This window comes from Heptranchias perlo, chromosome 9 (assembly GCF_035084215.1).
Source record: "Heptranchias perlo isolate sHepPer1 chromosome 9, sHepPer1.hap1, whole genome shotgun sequence".
Classification (NCBI taxonomy): domain Eukaryota; kingdom Metazoa; phylum Chordata; class Chondrichthyes; order Hexanchiformes; family Hexanchidae; genus Heptranchias; species Heptranchias perlo.
Window position 1 is genome coordinate 4,886,397 of NC_090333.1, and position 19,533 is coordinate 4,905,929.

The 19,533-nt window shown below is 45.1% G+C and overlaps 1 protein-coding gene across 1 annotated transcript in view; it reads right to left on the reverse strand.

Annotated features, from left to right (window-relative positions):
• LOC137325103 (collagen alpha-1(XXIV) chain) overlaps window positions 1–19,533 on the reverse strand; it is a 423,963-nt gene that overhangs the window by 159,013 nt on the left and 245,417 nt on the right. Inside the window, exons 20-23 of the mRNA XM_067989822.1 lie at window positions 18,282–18,335; window positions 9,317–9,361; window positions 6,962–7,015; window positions 6,724–6,768 (exon numbers count right to left, since the gene is read on the reverse strand). Of these exons, the coding sequence (XP_067845923.1) occupies window positions 6,724–6,768; window positions 6,962–7,015; window positions 9,317–9,361; window positions 18,282–18,335 (198 nt within the window). The remainder of the gene's footprint in view (window positions 1–6,723; window positions 6,769–6,961; window positions 7,016–9,316; window positions 9,362–18,281; window positions 18,336–19,533) is intronic.

Here is a 19,533-nt window from a genome sequence, read left to right on the forward strand (position 1 = left end):
ATGCTTTTTAACAGCCTTCTCAACTTGTCCTGCCACCTTCAAAGATTTGTGTACATATACCCCCAGGTCTCTCTGTTCCTGCACTCCCTTTAAAATTGTACCATTTAGTTTGTATTATCTCTCCACAGTCTTTCCACAAAAATGCATCACTACACACTTCTCTGCATTAAATTCGATCTGCCATGTGTCTGCCCATTTCACCAGTCTGCCTATGTCCCCCTGAAGTCTGTTACTATCCTCCACATTGTTTACTACATTTCCAGGTTTAGTGTCATCTGCAACCTTTGAAATTATACCCTGTATACCCGAGTCTTTAAGGCATCTTTCAGGGTTTTTGCCACCATTGTGGGTCCTGTCGCCACACTATTTGGTGCACTCCTCGCGGACATTGCATTCTTCCTAAAGTTGCCACACTGTATTCCTTTAATGTGATATCTACTTAAATCTAAGCCACAGTAGCATTATAACACGACAGCTCAGTACCATAATTAAGCACACTACTGTACAGGTGCATTTACTTACCATTGCTTACAGGCACATTAAGACTAAGAGAACAGCAGTGGTGTAGTTACATGTCAGGAGTGGTATTAGACAGTGACTACAAGTTCAAATGTCGTGACCCATGCTAAGAAGAGTCCAAGGCCTGGATATTCCTCGATGTGATCTGCACTGCTGTTGTACCTTTCAAAAAAGGCCTCTAGAGGGAGATACACGGACATGTATGCTCACTTACGTACCCAATGGTGTGAAACCAGTGTAAATCTGGTGCAAGCAGCTGAACCAGCAGGAAACTTCTGTGCCACCTTTTAAATGGACTGTTCAGTCTGTACTATCGAAGCAGCGCACTGAGGGCCGAGAAAGGAAGGCAGGAACGCTCTTTGGTTCTTTCATTTCTCCCTCAAATTACTTCACTGCACGTCTTGCCAATGTTTTTTATTACATTTGGACAGAATTATGAATATTTAAGTGCCATCTGTGCCCAGAGTACATGGCACCAAGCCAGAGAAGCAGAATGTGCAACTTCGCTTGTTCAGACCTCCTGAAAGGGCATTTAAGGCAGGAAGAACAGACCCCTGGGGGTGGGTGCTACCAAGTCACCCATGAATTATCACTTGTGCCACCCGGAGAGAGGTGGCACTGACCGCCAACTCCTTCGCAACCCCCCCTCCACCCAGGACTGCGGAACAGTACTGCAAAAGGTTCCATATCCTCAGCGGGGCAGGCAAGGATAGAAAGGATATTATTAAACTAGAAAGAGTGCAGAAAAGATTTACTAGGATGCTACCTGGACTTGATGGTTTGACTTATAGGGAGAGGTTGGATAGACTGAGACTTTTTTCCCTGGAGAGTAGGAGGTTTAGGGGTGATCTTATAGAAGTCTATAAAATAATGAGGGGCATAGATAAAGTAGATAGTCAAAATCTTTTCCCAAAGGTAGGGGAGTCTATAACGAGGGGGCATAGATTTAAGGTGAGAGGGGAGAGATACAAAAGGGTCCAGAGGGGCAATTTTTTCACTCAAAGGGTGGTGAGTGTCGGGAACGAGCTGCCAGAGGCAGTAGTAGAGGCGGGTACAATTTTGTCTTTTAAAAAGCATTTGGATAGTTACATGGGTAAGATGGGTATAGAGGGATATGGGCCAAGTGCAGGCAATTGGGACTAGCTTAGTGGTATAAACTGGGCGACATGGACATGTTGGGCCGAAGGGCCTGTTTCCATGTTGTAAACTTCTATGATTCTAGGTCACAGGCTGCTCGCCTCTCCCTTTTCTTCCTTGCCCGCCCCTGGGCGCCGACACGTTCTTCACCCTCTCAAAGCAACACTTACACCACTAACCCTTCACAAGGCTCTCTGGCTAAGGGCGCCTCCAACTCCCGAGCCTGTTCTACAGCTATTCAGCTCCCCTAACACACAAGGACTGCCTCGCACAACCCCCAAACACCCTTCCCTCTACTTTAACGCTCCCACACCCTGTAAGAATATTGGAAATAGGGAAAAATTGACATTTTTTTCTTAAAGCTACTAACCATCATGCTCTGCGGGCTGTGCTGTGTATTTTGCTGAGTGTGTGGCTTATTTTGCTGAATTGTGAACTGCTAACCTTTGACCAGTGACTGACCCCTGTCACCCTCTTTGCTAGACATGGCAGCTACATGATAAAAGAACGTGATGAATGACCCAAAAAAGCGGATCAATAATCCAAAGATAGCGATAAGACCAGGGCCACGGCTAGATAGCTTGACAATGCTACCTTCTAAAGGGTCTTGTGGTTAAAAGAGGAATGTTAAAACAAGCTGACCATCTGAATTCTCTGAAAAACAACTTCATTAATCTATAAGAACATAAGAAATAGGAGCAGGAGTAGGCCGTACGGCCCCTCGAGCCTGCTCCGCCATTCAATCAGATCATGGCTGATCTTCGACCTCAACTCCACTTTCCCACCCGATCCCCGTATCCCTTGATTCCCCTAGAGTCCAACAAGGGTCTTATGAATGTTGTTCCATAAATGGTGGGAGAGTCCTGCCAGGGGAGGGGGTCATAAAAAACCCAATGTCTTTTGAGCTCAGGGTGGAGGAATCAGTGAAGATCATCCAACTGTCGAGAGAACACTTAGCTATCTGAAGAACGCCTGACTATCAGAAGACTACCTCACCGTCGGAAAACTTGAAACAACCACGTTGCCAACTTAATTACGACTTCTGCCCAGAGATCAAACGGGGTAATATTGTTTTGATCTTTGTTGTCTTAAATATTTAATACCTTTACATGTTTGATTTGACTATTAATAAGAGATATTGATTACCAATTGGTGTCCCTCTGAATCCGTTACAACCCCCCACATCTATTGTTTCACCTCTGCCATGCCAAACGCACTCCCGAACTGCCCTAATTTATTCAATTCTTTGCAGGAGAAATAGGCAGGCCACCAAAGGGGGGCACCCCCCACATCTGAACCCCTCGCCCTCTTCAAGGACAAGGCCACGCAGCTCAAGGGGAGGCTCTTGCCGTGGGAGATGGTGAGGCCCGCGGCATTTGGCCGGCACCAGGTCACTGACTGAACACCTGCACTGTCACCTTGGCATGCCTGTGAAGCACCACACAGCCACAAACTTCATTCCCCCTTCTAGAGTCATAGAATCAGACAGCACAGAAGGAGGCCATTCGGCCCATCGTGCCTGCGCCGGCTCTTTGAAAGAGCTGCCCAATTACCCCTCAGGACTGCAGAACAGTACCCCCAGAGGTTCCACAGTTGGCAGTCAATGCCACCTCCCTCCGGGTGGCACAAGTGATAATTTATGGGTGACTTGGTAGAACTCCCTTGCTCTTTCCCCATGGCCCTGTAATTTTTTCCCTTTCATGTATTTATCCAATTGCCTGTTGAAAGTTACTCTATCTTCTTAATTCCCAGGGGACGACGTTCACCCATTCTTGCCTTCTACCCTCCCTTCCTACAGATCCACCACAGCCACGGGTGGCACAGGAAGAGGAAGACGATGGTGAGAAGGACGATGAGGACCAAGCCACCCAGGAGATGCAGCTCCTTCAGGACCGCAGCCCCCTCAGAGCACCGTGCTGTGGAATGTGGGAGGTGAGCGCAGGCTGCCCAGGAGATGCAGCTCCTTCAGGACCGCAGGTCCCTCAGAGCACGGTGCTGTGGAATGTGGGAGGTGAGCGCAGGCTGCCCAGGAGATGCAGCTCCTTCAGGAGCGCAGCCCCCTCAGAGCACTGTGCTGTGGGATGTGGGAGGTGAGCGCAGGCTGCCCAGGAGCACCAACCACCTCAGTCCAATGACCCTTCCGTACAGCATGAGGGGCCAACCAATTCCTACAATTCTGGCCCTCAGGTGACACCGAGAAAAAAGCACGAGATTAACTGTCCATTGGGAAATGCTACATCGACTCCTGAGTACCCCCTGACATTGGGTAAGAAGGGGTCGGGGCGGGGGGGAAATGGGGGGGGGGGGCTGAAAATCTGCTGGTGCTGCGACCCTCTGAGAAGCTGGTCAGAAGCAAGTGCAGGTGTCTGTAGGCAGAATGGCAAAAATCATAGAATCATTGTAGGTACAGCACAGGAGAAGGCCATTTGGCCCATCGTGCTTGTGCCGGCTCTTTGAAAGTGCTATCCAATTAGTCGCATTCCCCTGCCCTTTCCCCATAGCCCTGCACATTTTTTCCCTTCAAGTATTTATCCAATTCCCTTTTGAAAGTTACTATTGAATTTGCTTCCACCACCCTTTCAGGCAGTGCATTCCAGATCATCACAACTCACTGCGTAAAAAAATGTTCCCTCATGTTGCCTCTGGCTCTTTTGCCAATCACCTTAAATCTGTGTCCTCTGGTTACTGACCCTTCTGCCACTGGAAACAGTTTCTCCTTATTTATTCTGTCAAAACCGTTCATGATTTTGAATACCTCTAACTGTCTACGTCCTCCTGAAGTCTGTTACTATCCTCCCCATTGTTTAATACATTTTCGAATTTCGTGTCCATCTGCAAATTTTGAAATTATACCCTCTATACCCAAATCCCGGTCATTAATATATATCAAAAAGAGCAGTGGTCCTAATACTGACCTTTGGGGAACATCACTGTATACTTCCCTCCAGTCTCAAAAACAACCATTCACCACTACTCTCTGCTTTCTGTCCCCTAGCCAATTTTGTATTCAAGCTGTCACTGTCCCTTGAAACCTCTTGGGCTTTTCTGCTAACAGGTCTATTATGTGGTACTTTATCAAATACCTTTTGAAAGTCCATATAGACAATATTAACCGCATTACCCTCATCAACCATCTCCATACCTTAATCAAAGAACTCAATCAAGTTAATCAAACATGATTTCCCTTTAACAAATCCGTGCTGACTTTCATTTATTAGCCCATACTTTTCCAAGTGCCAATTAATTTTGTCCTGGGTTATTTTTTGGAAATGCTGACAGATTTGTTTCTGCCATGCAGAAATCTGCTTTTAAAGATTCTCGACCTCCTCTTCTGTCAGGAATTCTTCTCTTCCACCTTTAACAGCTGATCCCGATTAGAGTGTCTTTGACACCACTGTGTCAGCCAATGAGTTGGAGGTGGGGCAGGACTCACAGCAAACAGAGTTTATTTTACAGCAGACAAAGTCTATTTACTCAGCAAACAGAGTCTATTCAAACAGCACACTGAAGCAAACAGTCTATTTACTCAGCAAACAGAGTCTATTTACTCAGCAGAGTCTATTTAAAAGGATTCTCTACCAACTACAACAAACAGAGCTCATGACTGAAACTGCAGCAACTTCTCCCGATAAAAGCAGGATTATTTCTCCAGCAAAATGCAGTGAGTGGAGGATAGCTACATAATCCAAAATGTGGGTAAAATCAATAATAACTCGCTGCATAAAAATAAATTCTCCTCATTTCTCCTCTGGCTCTTTTGCCAATTATCTTAAATCTGTGACCACTGGTTACCAACCCTTCTGCCAGTGGAAATAGTTTCTCTTTATTTACTCTATCAAGACCCAAAAAGTTGCAGCATAAATGTGCCCATAGACTTCCCCTGTGCTCTACTGTCTAGCATCATATGCAAGTCTATAGGAGCTGCTGATGGCAAGGCGATACATTAGCATTCTAACAGCCCAGTTATCCTGCAGCTTTTATGACAGTGCGACACATGCTAAAACTATGGCACAAATAGGGAATAAAATTGCCAATCTGAAAACGCATCTAATTCTGACATGTGATGTGGAGCCACTTCCAGGAGGAAATTGGCAGCATAACTTCAACCAGTGTAAAGCGCATTTGAAAAATTGTCTGCCGGGGAGCTTTTGAAAATACATAGAAGTTACAACAAGTAAACAGGCCATTTGACACAATTGTTTTAGTGTTAGCAAAAATCTGACTGTCCTGTGTATGGATGGAACCATGCATCTACAGAGCTCGTTTTATTCTCACTGGGATTATGAAGTGTCCAACTGGTATCTGCAGTACAACTGGGCCATAAACAACAACAACTTGCATTTATATAACATCTTTAAAGTAGTAAAAGGTGCTAGGCGCTTCACAGGAACGTTACCAAACAGAATTTGACACCGAGCCACATAAGGAGATATTAGGACACGTGACCAAAAGCTTGGTCAAAGAGGTAGGTTTTAAGGAGCATCTGAAAGGAGGAGAGAGAGGCAGAGAGGTTTAGGGAGGGAATTCCAGAGCTTAAAGCCCTGACGGTGGAGTGATGAAAATCGGGAATGAGCAAGAGGCTAGAATTGGAGGAGCGCAGAAATATCGGAGGGTTTTAGGGCTGGAGGAGGTTACAGAGATAGGGAGGGGCGAGGCCATGGAGGGATTAGAAAACAAGGATGAGAATTTTAAAATCGAGGCGTTCCCGGACCGGGGGCCAACATAGGGGCACAGGGGTGATGGGTGAACAGGACTTGGTGCAAGTTAGGATATGGGCAGCAGAGTTTTGGATGAGCTCAAGTTTATGGAGTTTGCAAGGTGGGGCGTAGAACAGCATTGATTGTATTACTGACACAAAACTGTAGTGTACGTGTCAGATGGCCAGACTGTAGAAAAGTACGGAAAGATAATCATTGCTGACATTCAATTTACGGACAGTCAGTTTTATTACATTCAAAACTTAAATTGTCAACAGAACCTAATGGCATTGCTTGTGCTAAACCTTCCTAAGCGTTTACAATAAACTTGTACAAACTGAATTTGGAAAAGAATCAAATGATAACCTACCAGTTCTCCAATCTTTCCAATATTTCCCAAGTCTCCTTGCTCCCCCTGTTTGATCAGAATAAGGATACAAAATATTTATTATTAGCAATGTAGAATTGTTCTGCTGATTTTGAAAGAAATCGTACTGGCAACTGTAGAACAACACTGGTGATATTACTGACACACGACTGCAGTGTACGTGTCAGATAGCCAGACTATAGATATGTAGTCTCTTGTAATGAAAGGACATAGCGATTACCTTAATGCCATCCGGTCCAGGCTCTCCAAGGTACCCTCTTCGACTGAGTCGTCCCTAAAACAAAGAAAGTTGTTGCACAAAGAAGTAAACAAGACTATTTCAATATTTCTATTACATAGAATTTACAGCACAGAAACAAGGCCATTCGACCCCACTGCTCTGTACCGACATTTATGCTCCACACGAGCCGCCTCCCACCCTACTTCATCTCACCCTATCAACATAACCTTCTATTCCTTTCTCCCTCATGTGTTTATCAAACTTCCCCTTAAATACATCTATGCTATTTGCCTCAACTACTCCTTGTGGTAGCGAGTTCCACATTCTAACCACTCTCTGGGAGAAGTTTCTGCTGAATTCCCTATTGGATTTATCAGTGACTATCCTGTATTTATGGCCCCCAGTTTTGGTCTCCCCCACAAGTCTTCTCTACGTCTACCCTATTAAACCCTTTCATAATTTTAAAGACCTCTATCAGGTCACCTCTCAGCCTGCTCTTTTCTAGAGAAAAGAGCCCCAGTTTGTTCAATCTTTCCTGATAGTTATAATTTCTTAGTTCTGGAATCATCCTTGTAAATCTTTTTTTTGCACCTTCTCTATTGCCTCTATATCTTTTCTGTAATATGAGGTACATATATTTTATATCTGTATTTCTGTAACTGCTCAGAGAGAAATGTATTATGCAGTACAAAGAGATAGCTTACATTAGAGTTAATTTCTTACAGCCTACTCAGTGTTGCTATCCTGAGAATGAATGACAGGTTCAAAACCCAAAATAGTGGCAAGCAACCCTCTGTGTGAAGCCAAAAATGCTATGAACACATACAATATTACAACAGAAACATAAATCCTTCTTCTTGCCTGTTATGACAGCTATGATAAACATGTTGCAGCAAAACTGCTGGCACACATTACAGCAACACACACACTTAAATAAAAGATCAGCATGTCTTTGATTCATTAGGTAGGCTTTCTGCAAAAAGTTTTTAAAAAAATGCTCCTATTCCTAAAAGGAGATCTGCCTGTTTTCAGGGGCTACCTGCTCATGAATTCAGCACTTTGGCTGCTCTAATTGTATATGATGTGGAGATGCCGGTGATGGACACAACCGGGATCTTGGGTTCATGTCACGCTACATGTAACCCCACCTGACGTAGAGTCATCCAGACTCAAGTCGGAGTTGGCTTGTTCTCCATACACAGATGCGGCCGGACCTGCTGCGATTTCCAGCAAAAAAAAAGTTATCTGTTTTTAATACAAACCCCAGCATCTGCTACATTTGACCCCTTGTGACCCCACCTCAGTACTCTTGGATGTAATGTTTCCCTGACTAACTAATTGTATATGTGATATATAAATTATATATTTTTCCTGCATGGATTAAATAAGAGAAGTAATGATGCTGCATGCTCAACTCATTTTCTACAGCACCATTATATAGTGGTGCTATGAGGCATCTGTGTACGATTTGGGAGAGATATTGGACATGATTTTGACCCCGAGCCGGGAAGGGGGTGAGGGGGCTCAAATTGGGGATGGGAAACCCGGAACTACGGGTTTCCCCGACGTCCTTACGATTTAGACGTAAGGACATCTTTTATTATTTTTTGTCGGTTTGCCGTCCGACTGACCGGTTGATTGACAGGCTGGCCTCAGTCGGACGGAAGACCAGGCAGGGAGAGGACTTGTTCAGGTAAGTCTTTGTTTTTTATGGATGGGGGGGAGGCATGGGGGGCATGGGTGGGCATGGGGGGCATGGGTTGGCATGGGACACAGGTTGGCATGGGACAAAGGTTGGCATGGGACACAGGTTGGTCATGGGGGGACGGTTCGGGGGTCAGTCACGGGGGGTTGTCGGGATCAGGGGTCATCGAGGGGATCGCGATCATTGTGGGGGGGGGGGATCGGGCTCGGGAGTCCGCGATCAGGCTCTGGGGGGTCCGTGATTGGTGATCGGGGTCGGGGGTCGGGACCGCAATCGGGGGTCGGTCCGCGATCATCGGGGGGTCGCTGCAGGTAGGCTTGTTGGGCCTGGGGGAAGCACTCCTGCTCCTCCTGGCCCACAAGCTGTGCCAGAAAGGCACTTACCTGTTAGTCTCGTCCTTTCACGAGGCGTAAAAGAGAAGGCCCGGGAATCTCGACCCCCCGGGGTTGAAATCGGAAACTGTGGGAAAATGGAGGCCCAAAATCTCCTTGAAAGGTTTTAAAACCGGACCCGCCCCGGTGAAAACCGGAAATGGGCGGGTTGGAGGCAGGTCCGAAATGGTGGCAATTTTGAATGCCCCCCCACCCCCTACCCACCTGTTTTTCACCGTTAAAATCATGCCCATTGTAATTGTAAGGTTTAAAACTTACTAGTGGTCCGTGGCTTCCTGGAGGGCCCAATGGGCCTTCATCACCCTATTGAACAAGGACAAATTTGCAAATATTGTTACAGATTATAGTGTCTGTAATCATGAACATGCACAGTGGTCATTAGGACAAAACTTGGGCCAAATCTTCCTGGAAAAAACAATGCCGTGTTAACGCCATTACCAATGCACAAATTGGCCAGCGAGTTCAGAGGATGAAGTGAAATGCCAAGAGTTGTGAACCTCCAATCTTGCTGGTCAATTTACACTTCACACAAACAGCATCTCACCCTCATCCTCCCCATTATTTTTAAGAACTTGCTGGATTTGCACATTAATTGCCCATTAAACTCGCCACTGAAAGTTATTAATCGTGAAAGCACCCTTTTAACGCTGTGATAATTGTTCACGCAATACCAATCAACCACTCCTGCCCAGAAAGGGAACAATTTAAACCGTTGAGTCTCATTCCTGCAGGTAGAAAATTGTTATTAGAGATTTTAAAAATTTCAAATTTTAAATTTTTACATTTTTTTCTTACTTTTCCTTTCTTTTTTATCTGTCTCTTCATCCAATCTTTCTTTCCCTCTCTTTGTTTCTCTTTCTGTACCTGCTTTGACTCTAATTCACCCTCCTTCTCTGACATTCCTCTGTTTCTTTCTCAGTCCTTAAATCTCACTGTTGGTCCCGTCGTTCACTAAGGTCCCAGATGCCCTGTTGCCCTTGCCACACTGTTATCAGCTTACACTCACAGCAAGTTAGGGGGCAAAAGACTTGTCAGGTTGAAAGGTGGAGGAACATGTCTAACTAACGGCTCACGCCACGAGATGACCCACTCCTGCAAGACTTACCACAGAGCCACAGAAAGGTTACAGCACGGAAGGAGGCCATTCGGCCCATCGAGTCCGCGCCGGCTCTACGCAAGAGCAATCCAGCTAGTCCCACTCCCCCGCCCTATCCCTTTAACCCTGCAAATTTTTTCATTTCAAGTACTTATCCAGTTCCCCTTTGAAGGCCATGATTGAATCTGCCTCCACCATCTCCTCGGGCAGTGCATTCCAGATCCTAACCATTCGCTGAGTAAAAAAGCTTTTCCTCATGTCACCTTTGGTTCTTTGGCCCAATTGGCCCATTCTTTTCAATTCCCCTTTCTTTCCTAACGGTTGTCGGGGTACAGTTCCATGGGTGCATGTGGCCCTAAGTTACCACACCTAGGTGGCTGTTTTCCACGTGTAAATCATAGAATGATACTGCACTGAAGGAGGCCATTCGGTCCGTTGTGCCTGTGCCAGCTCTTTGAAAGAGCGATCTAATTAGTCCCATTCTCCTGCTGCTTCCCCATAGCCCTGCAGATATTTCCTTTTCCCGTACTTAAGAAAAGACATACTTGCTCTCGAGGCAGTACAAAGAAGGTTTCACTCGGTTAATCCCGGGGATGAGGGGGCGGACATATGAGGAGAGGTTGAGTAGATTGGGACTCTACTCATTGGAGTTCAGAAGAATGAAAGGCGATCTTATTGAAATATATAAGATTGTGAAGGGGCTTGATCGGGTGGATGCGGTAAGGATGTTCCCAAGGATGGGTGAAACTAGAACCAGGGGGCATAATCTTAGAATAAGGGGCTGCTCTTTCAAAACTGAGATGAGGAGAAACTTCTTCACTCAGAGGGTATTAGGTCTGTGGAATTTGCTGCCCCAGGAAGCTGTGGAAGCTACATCATTGAATAAGTTTAAAACAGAAATAGACAGTTTCCTGGAAGTAAAGGGAATTAGGGGTTACGGGGAGCGGGCAGGAAATTGGACATGAATTTAGATTTGAGGTTGGGATCAGATCAGCCATGATCTTATTGAATGGCAGAGCAGGCTCGAGGGGCCGATTGGCCTACTCCTGCTCCTATTTCTTATGTTCTTATGTTCTTTTCAAGTATTTATCCAATTCTCTTTTGAAAGTTATTATTGAATCTGCTTCCACCACCCTTTCAGGCAGTGCATTCCAGATCAAAACAACTCGCTGCATAAAAGGTTTTCCTCATCTCCCCTCTGGTTCTTTTGCCAATTACCTTAAGTCTGTCTTGTCTGGTTACCAACCCTCCCACCAGTGGAAACAGCTTTTCCCTGTGTATTCTATCAAAACCCTCATGATTTTGAACATCTCTATTAGGTCCCCCCTTAACCTTCTCTGCTCTAAAGAGAATAATCCCAGCTTCTATAATCTCTCCACATAACTGAAGTTCCTCATCCCTGGTACCATTCTAGTAAATCTCCTCTGCACCCACTCCAAGGTCTTGTCCGATATCCAATCGTGGATGAGCCACAGTTTCCTCCAGTTAATACAACCACCCAACCTCAAACAGACCATCGTTCGCAGCAAATTACCCAGCTTTCAGGAGAACAGCGTCCACGACACCACACAACCCTGCCACGGTAACCTCTGCAAGACATGCCAGATCATCGACACAGATACCACCATCACACGAGAGGACACCACCCACCAGGTGCATGGTTCATACTCCTGTGACTCGGCCAACGTTGTCTACCTCATACGTTGCAGGAAAGGATGCCCCAGAGCATGGTACATTGGCGAGACCATACAGACACTGCGACAACGGATGAACGGACACCGCGCAACAATCGCCAGACAGGAGGGTTCCCTCCCAGTCGGGGAACACTTCAGCAGTCAAGGACATTCAGCCACCGACCTTCGGGTAAGTGTACTCCAAGGCGGCCTTCGAGACACTCGACAATGCAAAATCGTCGAGCAGAAATTGATAGCCAAGTTCCGCACCCATGAGGACGGCCTCAACCGGGATCTTGGGTTCATGTCACGCTACACGTTACCCCACCAGTGAACAAATGTTATCTGTTTTTAATATAACGGGTCAATTGCTGTCTTTTCCTTCCGGATGTTTCTATGTTTCTGCCTCTCTTGCTCTGTTTTTTTAATTGGCATCTCCACATCATCTGTTTTTTTAGTTCTGGCCGTTTGTATATTCGGTGGCCCTGTAGGTAACACCTATCTGTCTGAACACTTTGGTTGCCTTGGCAACGGGCAGTTGAAAAGATGATCTGTAATCACCAGGCATTGTTCTGTGATTTATAAATGCGATAGGTTCGAGGATTTCATTTCCACATTCACCTGAGGAAGGAGGAAGCCTCCAAAAGCTTGTGGATTTTAAAATAAAATTGTTGGACTATAACTTGGTGTTGTAAAATTGTTTACAATTGTCCTCCAGTTAAGGAATAGGAAGACTTTGTCAATGTCTAGGAAGTCATTGTCTTTGCCCCCCCCCCCCAAGTCTCCCCTCTCCCTTGTCATTGTCTTCAGCTGAATAAGACTGCTTGAAATTTCAGCATCCTATTTGACCCCGCGCTATGCTTCTGACCCCATGCTTCCCTCTTCATAACATCGATGGATCCCCACCGCTGCCTCAGCTCATCTGTCACTGAAACCCTCATCCGTGCCTTTTTTCACTTCCAGGCTCAACTATTCCAATGCTCTCCTGGCCAGACTCCCATCCTCCAACCTGTGTAAACTTATCTAAATTCTGCCACCCGTTTTCTATCCTGCACCAGGTCCGACTTATCTATCACCCATGTATTTGCTGAACTGCATTGGTTCCTGTTGCCCTGGTGCCTCCAATTTAAAATTCTCACCCTCATGTTTAAGTTCCTTTATGGCCTTGCCTCTCCCTACCTCGATAACCTCTTGCAGGCCTATAACTCCCCCACCCCCACCTGAACGCTCAGTTCCTGACTCTTCCCTTTCGTGTATCTCTCCCCTTCACCCCACCACTGGTGGCCGTGCCTTCAGCTGCCGTGTTCTGGAATTCCAGAACCTAAAGCCTTCCGTCTCCACCTCCTTCTCCTCCTTTAAGACCCTCCTTAAAACCCACCTCTTTGACCAAGATATCGGGCACCCTTCCTAACATCTACTTCTTTGGCTCTGCCTTTGTGAAGTGCCTGAGGACATTTTTTTTCACGTTAGAGGTGCAATATAAACGCAAGTTGTTATTGTTACAAGTGGGAGAGTTACCAATGAAGCCAGCCTGCCTCTTCTCTTTAACATTCAGCCCCAGGACTTCAGTCGTTCTGGTCAACATTGAGTTGGATTTCTTCCGTGCTATTTGTAGTGACTGGGTTAAGAAGTCTGGCTGTAAATTCTTTGTTTGATAATTTAACAAAGTTGTTAGCCTGTTTAAAATAGTTTCCCAGTTCATTATTCCAAGGCTTTACTGTATTAAATGTCAGCATTGTATTTGACCATGGAGGATATCACAGCCAAGTCTGACTCTGTTCTCACCCAATGTCTGCGTGGGCGCTTTTCATTGAGATCACCGATTAGTAATCAGGAGCAGGAAGCCTGGCCCATATTTCCCTTCTTTAGCCCAGGAGTGCTGAGGCCAACTGTAGCGACTCAACGGTTTACATAAACTAGGCTTGTATTCCCTGGAATATCGAAGTTTAAGGGGTGATTGGATTGAGGTTGTTAGGATTTTGAAAGGAATTGTTAGGGTAGATAGAGAGAATCTTTTTCCGCTGTTGGGGGGAGTCTAGGACAAAGGGGACGTAACCTTAAAATCAGAGCCAGGCCATTCAGGAGCGAAGTTAGGAAACACTTCTTCACACGAAGGGTGGTAGAAGTGTAAAACTCTCTCCCACAAAAAGCAGTAGATGCTCGCTCAATTAATCATTTTCAATCTGAGATCGATAGATTTTTGCTAACCAAGGGTGTTAAGGAATTGTGGAACCAAAGTGGGTGAATGGAGTTAGGATACAGATCAGTCATGATCTCACTGAATGGTGGAAAAGGCTCGAGGGACTGAATGGCCTACTCCTGTTCCTATGTCCTATCTAATGCAGCGCGCAGCTGAAATCAAAGCTGGGACCATCTGGATGGTACGGCTTAATTTACTCAATTGGGGAGCACATTCAGGTGTCGGCTTTGGCTCAGTGGGTAGCGCTAAGTCAGAAGGTCGTGGGTTCAAGCCCCACTCCAGAGACTTGAGCACATAATCTAGACTGACACTCCAGTGCAGTACTGAGGGAGTGCTGCACTGTCGGAGGTGCCGTCTTTCAGATGGGACATTAAACCGAGGCCCCGTCCGTCCTCTCAGCTGAACGTAAAAGATCCCGTGGCACTATTTCGGAGAAGAGCAGGGGAGACCCCCCAACACTGGCGTCCTGGCCAACATTTATTCCTCAACCATAATCACAGAGAGAAAAACATTATCTGCTCATGTATCTCATTGCTGTTCATGAGGCCCTGCTGTGTGCTGCTGCATTTCTCTATATAACAACTCTTCCAAAATTACTTAATTAACTGTAAAGTGCTTGAGGATATTCTTCACTCAGAGGGTTGTGATCCTTTACAATTCTCTACCCCAGAGGGCTGTGGATGCTCAGTTGCTGTGTATGTTCGAGACTGACATCGATAGATTTTTGGATACTAAGGGATTTGGGGATCGGGCAGGAATGTGATGTTGAGGTAGAAGATTAGCCATGATCTTGTTGAATGGCAGAGCAGGCTCGAGGGGCCAACTCCTGCTCCTATTCCTTATGTTCTTATGAGGTCGTAAAAGGCACCATATAAATGTAAGTTCTTTGTTTTCACTATCATTTTCTTTTGAATTCACATTTTTATTTCCTTCCTCCATTTTCTGCCAATTTTCTCTCCTTAGACAGCCAGTGCTCCTGCTGCAACCAGGCGGGAATGTCATTATTCAATTCAAATCACGGTTCTATCATGTCATTGGGAACCCAATGCCAGATTGGTTCAGTTAAGCGTGTCGCCTGCTGAGTGCTGGACCTGCCCACTACTGTAATCCTAAACGGTAAAAATCCATCTTTTTTGTACTTACTGCCATGTTGCTGTGTGTAACTAATTGTATTGTAATCATTAAAATGATTGGTTGTCTTGTCGAAATGATCGACACGACATAGAGTGGGAAACAGTCAGAACCAATCTCCCTTTAAGGGATGCCTGGAATCAGCTCCAGGAACAACAAAAAGAATAATTCGGCACTTTTTGGGTAGGAGGAGCAGCATTATTACGGTCGGGGCTATTGAACGTAGCATCTTGACAGATTCTGTCATTACTGCTTTGTGGACAATTTGGTAGAGGTGAAGAAGTGCAACTGAGGTGGGAACACTGCTGATTTTCCTTCCTTCCCATCAACTGGACATCTCATCTGGATCCAGCACTGCAGCCAGTGATGTAGGTGAATTTCAAGCATGACCATTTTCTCTGTAGCACAATACACTGATACATTGGGCGTCCATTAGGAGTGCTCCGAAAAGTTGTGGACATACATCTCCAAACATGCAATTACCAGATGAATGATCAGTATTAAAATAAAAGTGTTTAGTGAGGAGTTAGAAATAAATATAAAGCACACAATGTGGTTACAGCTTTAAGATGGACATCCACTACCATCAATTAATGACCTCTTACAAAATGTGAATGTCTGTCAGTGTTCTTACCAGTTTCAGAAATATTTCTCATCTTGTATAATTAAACCCATTACTTTAAGTTAGTATTACCCCCCCATATTCTTATAGAATCATAGAATCATAGAAGTTTACAACATGGAAACAGGCCCTTCGGCCCAACATGTCCATGTCGCCCAGTTTATACCACTAAGCTAGTCCCAATTGCCTGCACTTGGCCCATATCCCTCTATACCCATCTTACCCATGTAACTGTCCAAATGCTTCTTAAAAGACAAAATTGTACCCGCCTCTACTACTGCCTCTGGCAGCTTGTTCCAGACACTCACCACCCTTTGAGTGAAAAAATTGCCCCTCTGGACCCTTTTGTATCTCTCCCCTCTCACCTTAAATCTATGCCCCCTCGTTATAGACTCCCCTACCTTTGGGAAAAGATTTTGACTTATCTATGCCCCTCATTATTTTATAGACTTCTATAAGATCACCCCTAAACCTCCTACTCTCCAGGGAAAAAAGTCTCAGTCTATCCAACCTCTCCCTATAAGTCAAACCATCAAGTCCCGGTAGCATCCTAGTAAATCTTTTCTGCACTCTTTCTAGTTTAATAATATCCTTTCTATAATAGGGTGACCAGAACTGTACACAGTATTCCAAGTGTGGCCTCACCAATGCCCTGTACAACTTCAACATGACATCCCAACTCCTGTATTCAATGTTCTGACCAATGAAACCAAGCATGCTGAATGCCTTCTTCACCACCCTATCCACTTGTGACTCCACTTTCAAGGAGCTATGAACCTGTACTCCTAGATCTCTTTGTTCTATAACTCTCCCCAACGCCCTACCATTAACGGAGTAGGTCCTGGCCCGATTCGATCTACCAAAATGTATCACCTCACATTTATCTAAATTAAACTCCATCTGCCATTCATCGGCCCACTGGCCCAATTTATCAAGATCCCATTGCAATCCTAGATAACCTTCTTCACTGTCCACAATGCCACCAATCTTGGTGTCATCTGCAAACTTACTAACCATGCCTCCTAAATTCTCATCCAAATCATTAATATAAATAACAAATAACAGCGGACCCAGCACCGATCCCTGAGGCACACTGCTGGTCACAGGCCTCCAGTTTGAAAAACAACCCTCTACAACCACCCTCTGTCTTCTGTCGTCAATCCAATTTTGTATCCAATTGGCTGCCTCACCTTGGATCCCGTGAGATTTAACCTTATGTAACACCCTACCATGCGGTACCTTGTCAAAGGCTTTGCTGAAGTCCATGTAGACCACGTCTACTGCACAGCCCTCATCTATCTTCTCGGTTACCCCTTCAAAAAACTCAATCAAATTCGTGAGACATGATTTTCCACTCGCAAAACCATGCTGACTGTTCCTAATTAGTCCCTGCCTCTCCAAATGCCTGCAGATCCTGTCTCTCAGAATACCCTCTAACAACTTACCCACTACAGATGTCAGGCTCACCGGTCTGTAGTTCCCAGGCTTCTCCCTGCCGCCCTTCTTAAACAAAGGCACAACATTTCTTCACATGCTTAACACTAATCAACCTGTATTTAAATCCAACAACAAGTCCATAGTTACATAAAGTCTACGGTACAGAAACAGGCCATTCGGCCCAACTGGTCCATGCCGGCATTTATGCTCCACACGAGCCACCTCCCACTCCTCTTCATCTAACCCTATCAGCATATCCTTCTATTCCTTTCTCTCTCATGTACTTATCTAGCTTCCCCTTAAACGCATCTATGTTATTCACCTCAACTACTCCTTGTGATAGCGCATTCCACACTCTAACCACTCTTTCAGTAAGAAAGTTTCTCCAGAATCCCCTATTGGATTTATTAGCGACTATCTTATATCTATGATCTCTAGTTTTGGTCTCCCCTACAAGTGGAAACATCTTCTCTACGTCTACCCTATCGAATCCTTTCACAATCTTAAAGACCTCTAACAGGTCACCACTCAGCCTTCTCTTTCCTTGAGAAAAGAGCCCCAGCCTGTTTAGCCTTTCCTGCTAAGTATACCCTCTCAGTTCTGGTACCATCCAGTCATTAGCAGTCCTAAGATTAACTTGTGGTTAGTTTTGAACTTGTTGCAAAAGCAAAGATATAATATGCAACAGCATTCGTCCTAACCACTGATCCAAACAGAATGCAAAATATTATATCTTTGCTTCAAAGTAAAAACACTACCACGGATCTAGCAGGTTAATGATTTAAGCAATTCCAAATAATCTCCTTGACAACCCACTGAATTAACCTTTGTTCTTGTTGGCATGATTTCCATTTCATCATTGGTGCACGAGTATTTAAGTTAAATACTTGCTGCATTTCTTCACCGACAGATTTAATGAGACACATCAGGAAATTCCTTAATGTGAACATGAACTGTTCAATAGATCTGACAAATTGGACTTTTGACAAACGTCAGATATTGGTAGTGCGGTTTGGCAGATTAACATTCCACTGATTACCCTCAGTGGGTTCTTTCTTGCCTACCTCTTGTCCCTTTGCTCCACGTGGCCCCAGTGGTCCTCTATCGCCTGGAGCTCCCTAAACAGTTCCACGCACATGCACAAAAAAAATAAGAAATTAAGATTTTTGAAAAAGTGAAACGTAATAAGACTTAACAAAAAACTTACTTCAAAAGGACAGAATTCTAAAAAAAGTACATTTCCTTCATAATAGAAGCTTTAGAATCAAAACCTTTTGTGATTGTGAAGTGTAAGCTACAGTAAATACCACATAACATAATATACCATTAAAACTAACGTGATAAAACTGAAAGCCAAGGCGCAGTAGTGCTATGGCAGAGATATTGTTAACAAGGACAGCTTTATCATTATAGTTGAGTGTATTAGGAATACAGATCGTTTTACTTTTCAATGCATAAGAGATTAAAACAGGATGTCAAATTGGAGATATCCAATTTCCTCCTATCTTTGCATAATGAGTACAATGTAGGAAAAGTAAGAGGCCAATACAACACGCTGCACAGTTTATGTTGAGCAATAATACAGCTATTGGTTCATTTACTAACAGTAACAGTGCCCCCCTAACTTGGGGACGTACCCCAGGAATCTTGCCAATCGGCTAAGCGGGTACCTACGTCTGCAGAGAGCATGCGTAGGTGCCCATTCTGGACCACTAATGGGCCCCACGGTGAAAAAACAGAACAGCAATTGAATTGATTGTCAAATGTCATTTGATTCAGGGCCTGAGAGAATGGGCGTAAAAGAAGAGGATGACGACTTTCTTCGGTATTTTTGGTCCAACAGGTCAGCCGTACTCCCCTTTGGAGTAGCAGGGTGCCACTTGATTTTTTGACCCTAACACTGGGTGGGCACACCTCCAGTGTTGCTACAGGTGTGGTCACCCATTACAGGATCCCATCTTCGAATTTGGAAGGGGCCATGGGGAGGTCCAAGCCGGCAGTTGAAGCTCTGCCCTGTCTCGGGTTGCCAACTTTGGCTGGATGTAGTCCTGGAGGTTTCATTACATAATCTCTCGCCTCCACCCGCCCCGCCCCCACACTCCCACCAGCGGCTGGAAGAACCTCCTCCAGCTCTGACGAAAGGTAATCGACCTGAAACGCTAACTCTGTTTCTTTCTCCACAGATGATTCCTGACTCATTGAGTGTTTTCAGCATTTTCCGTTTATGTTCCATTATCACCCCCCCTCATCCCTTTAGTGATCTAACCCTCCTGCCCTACACCCTTTCCCTTATGTTCTTTCCCTGTCCCCTTTTTC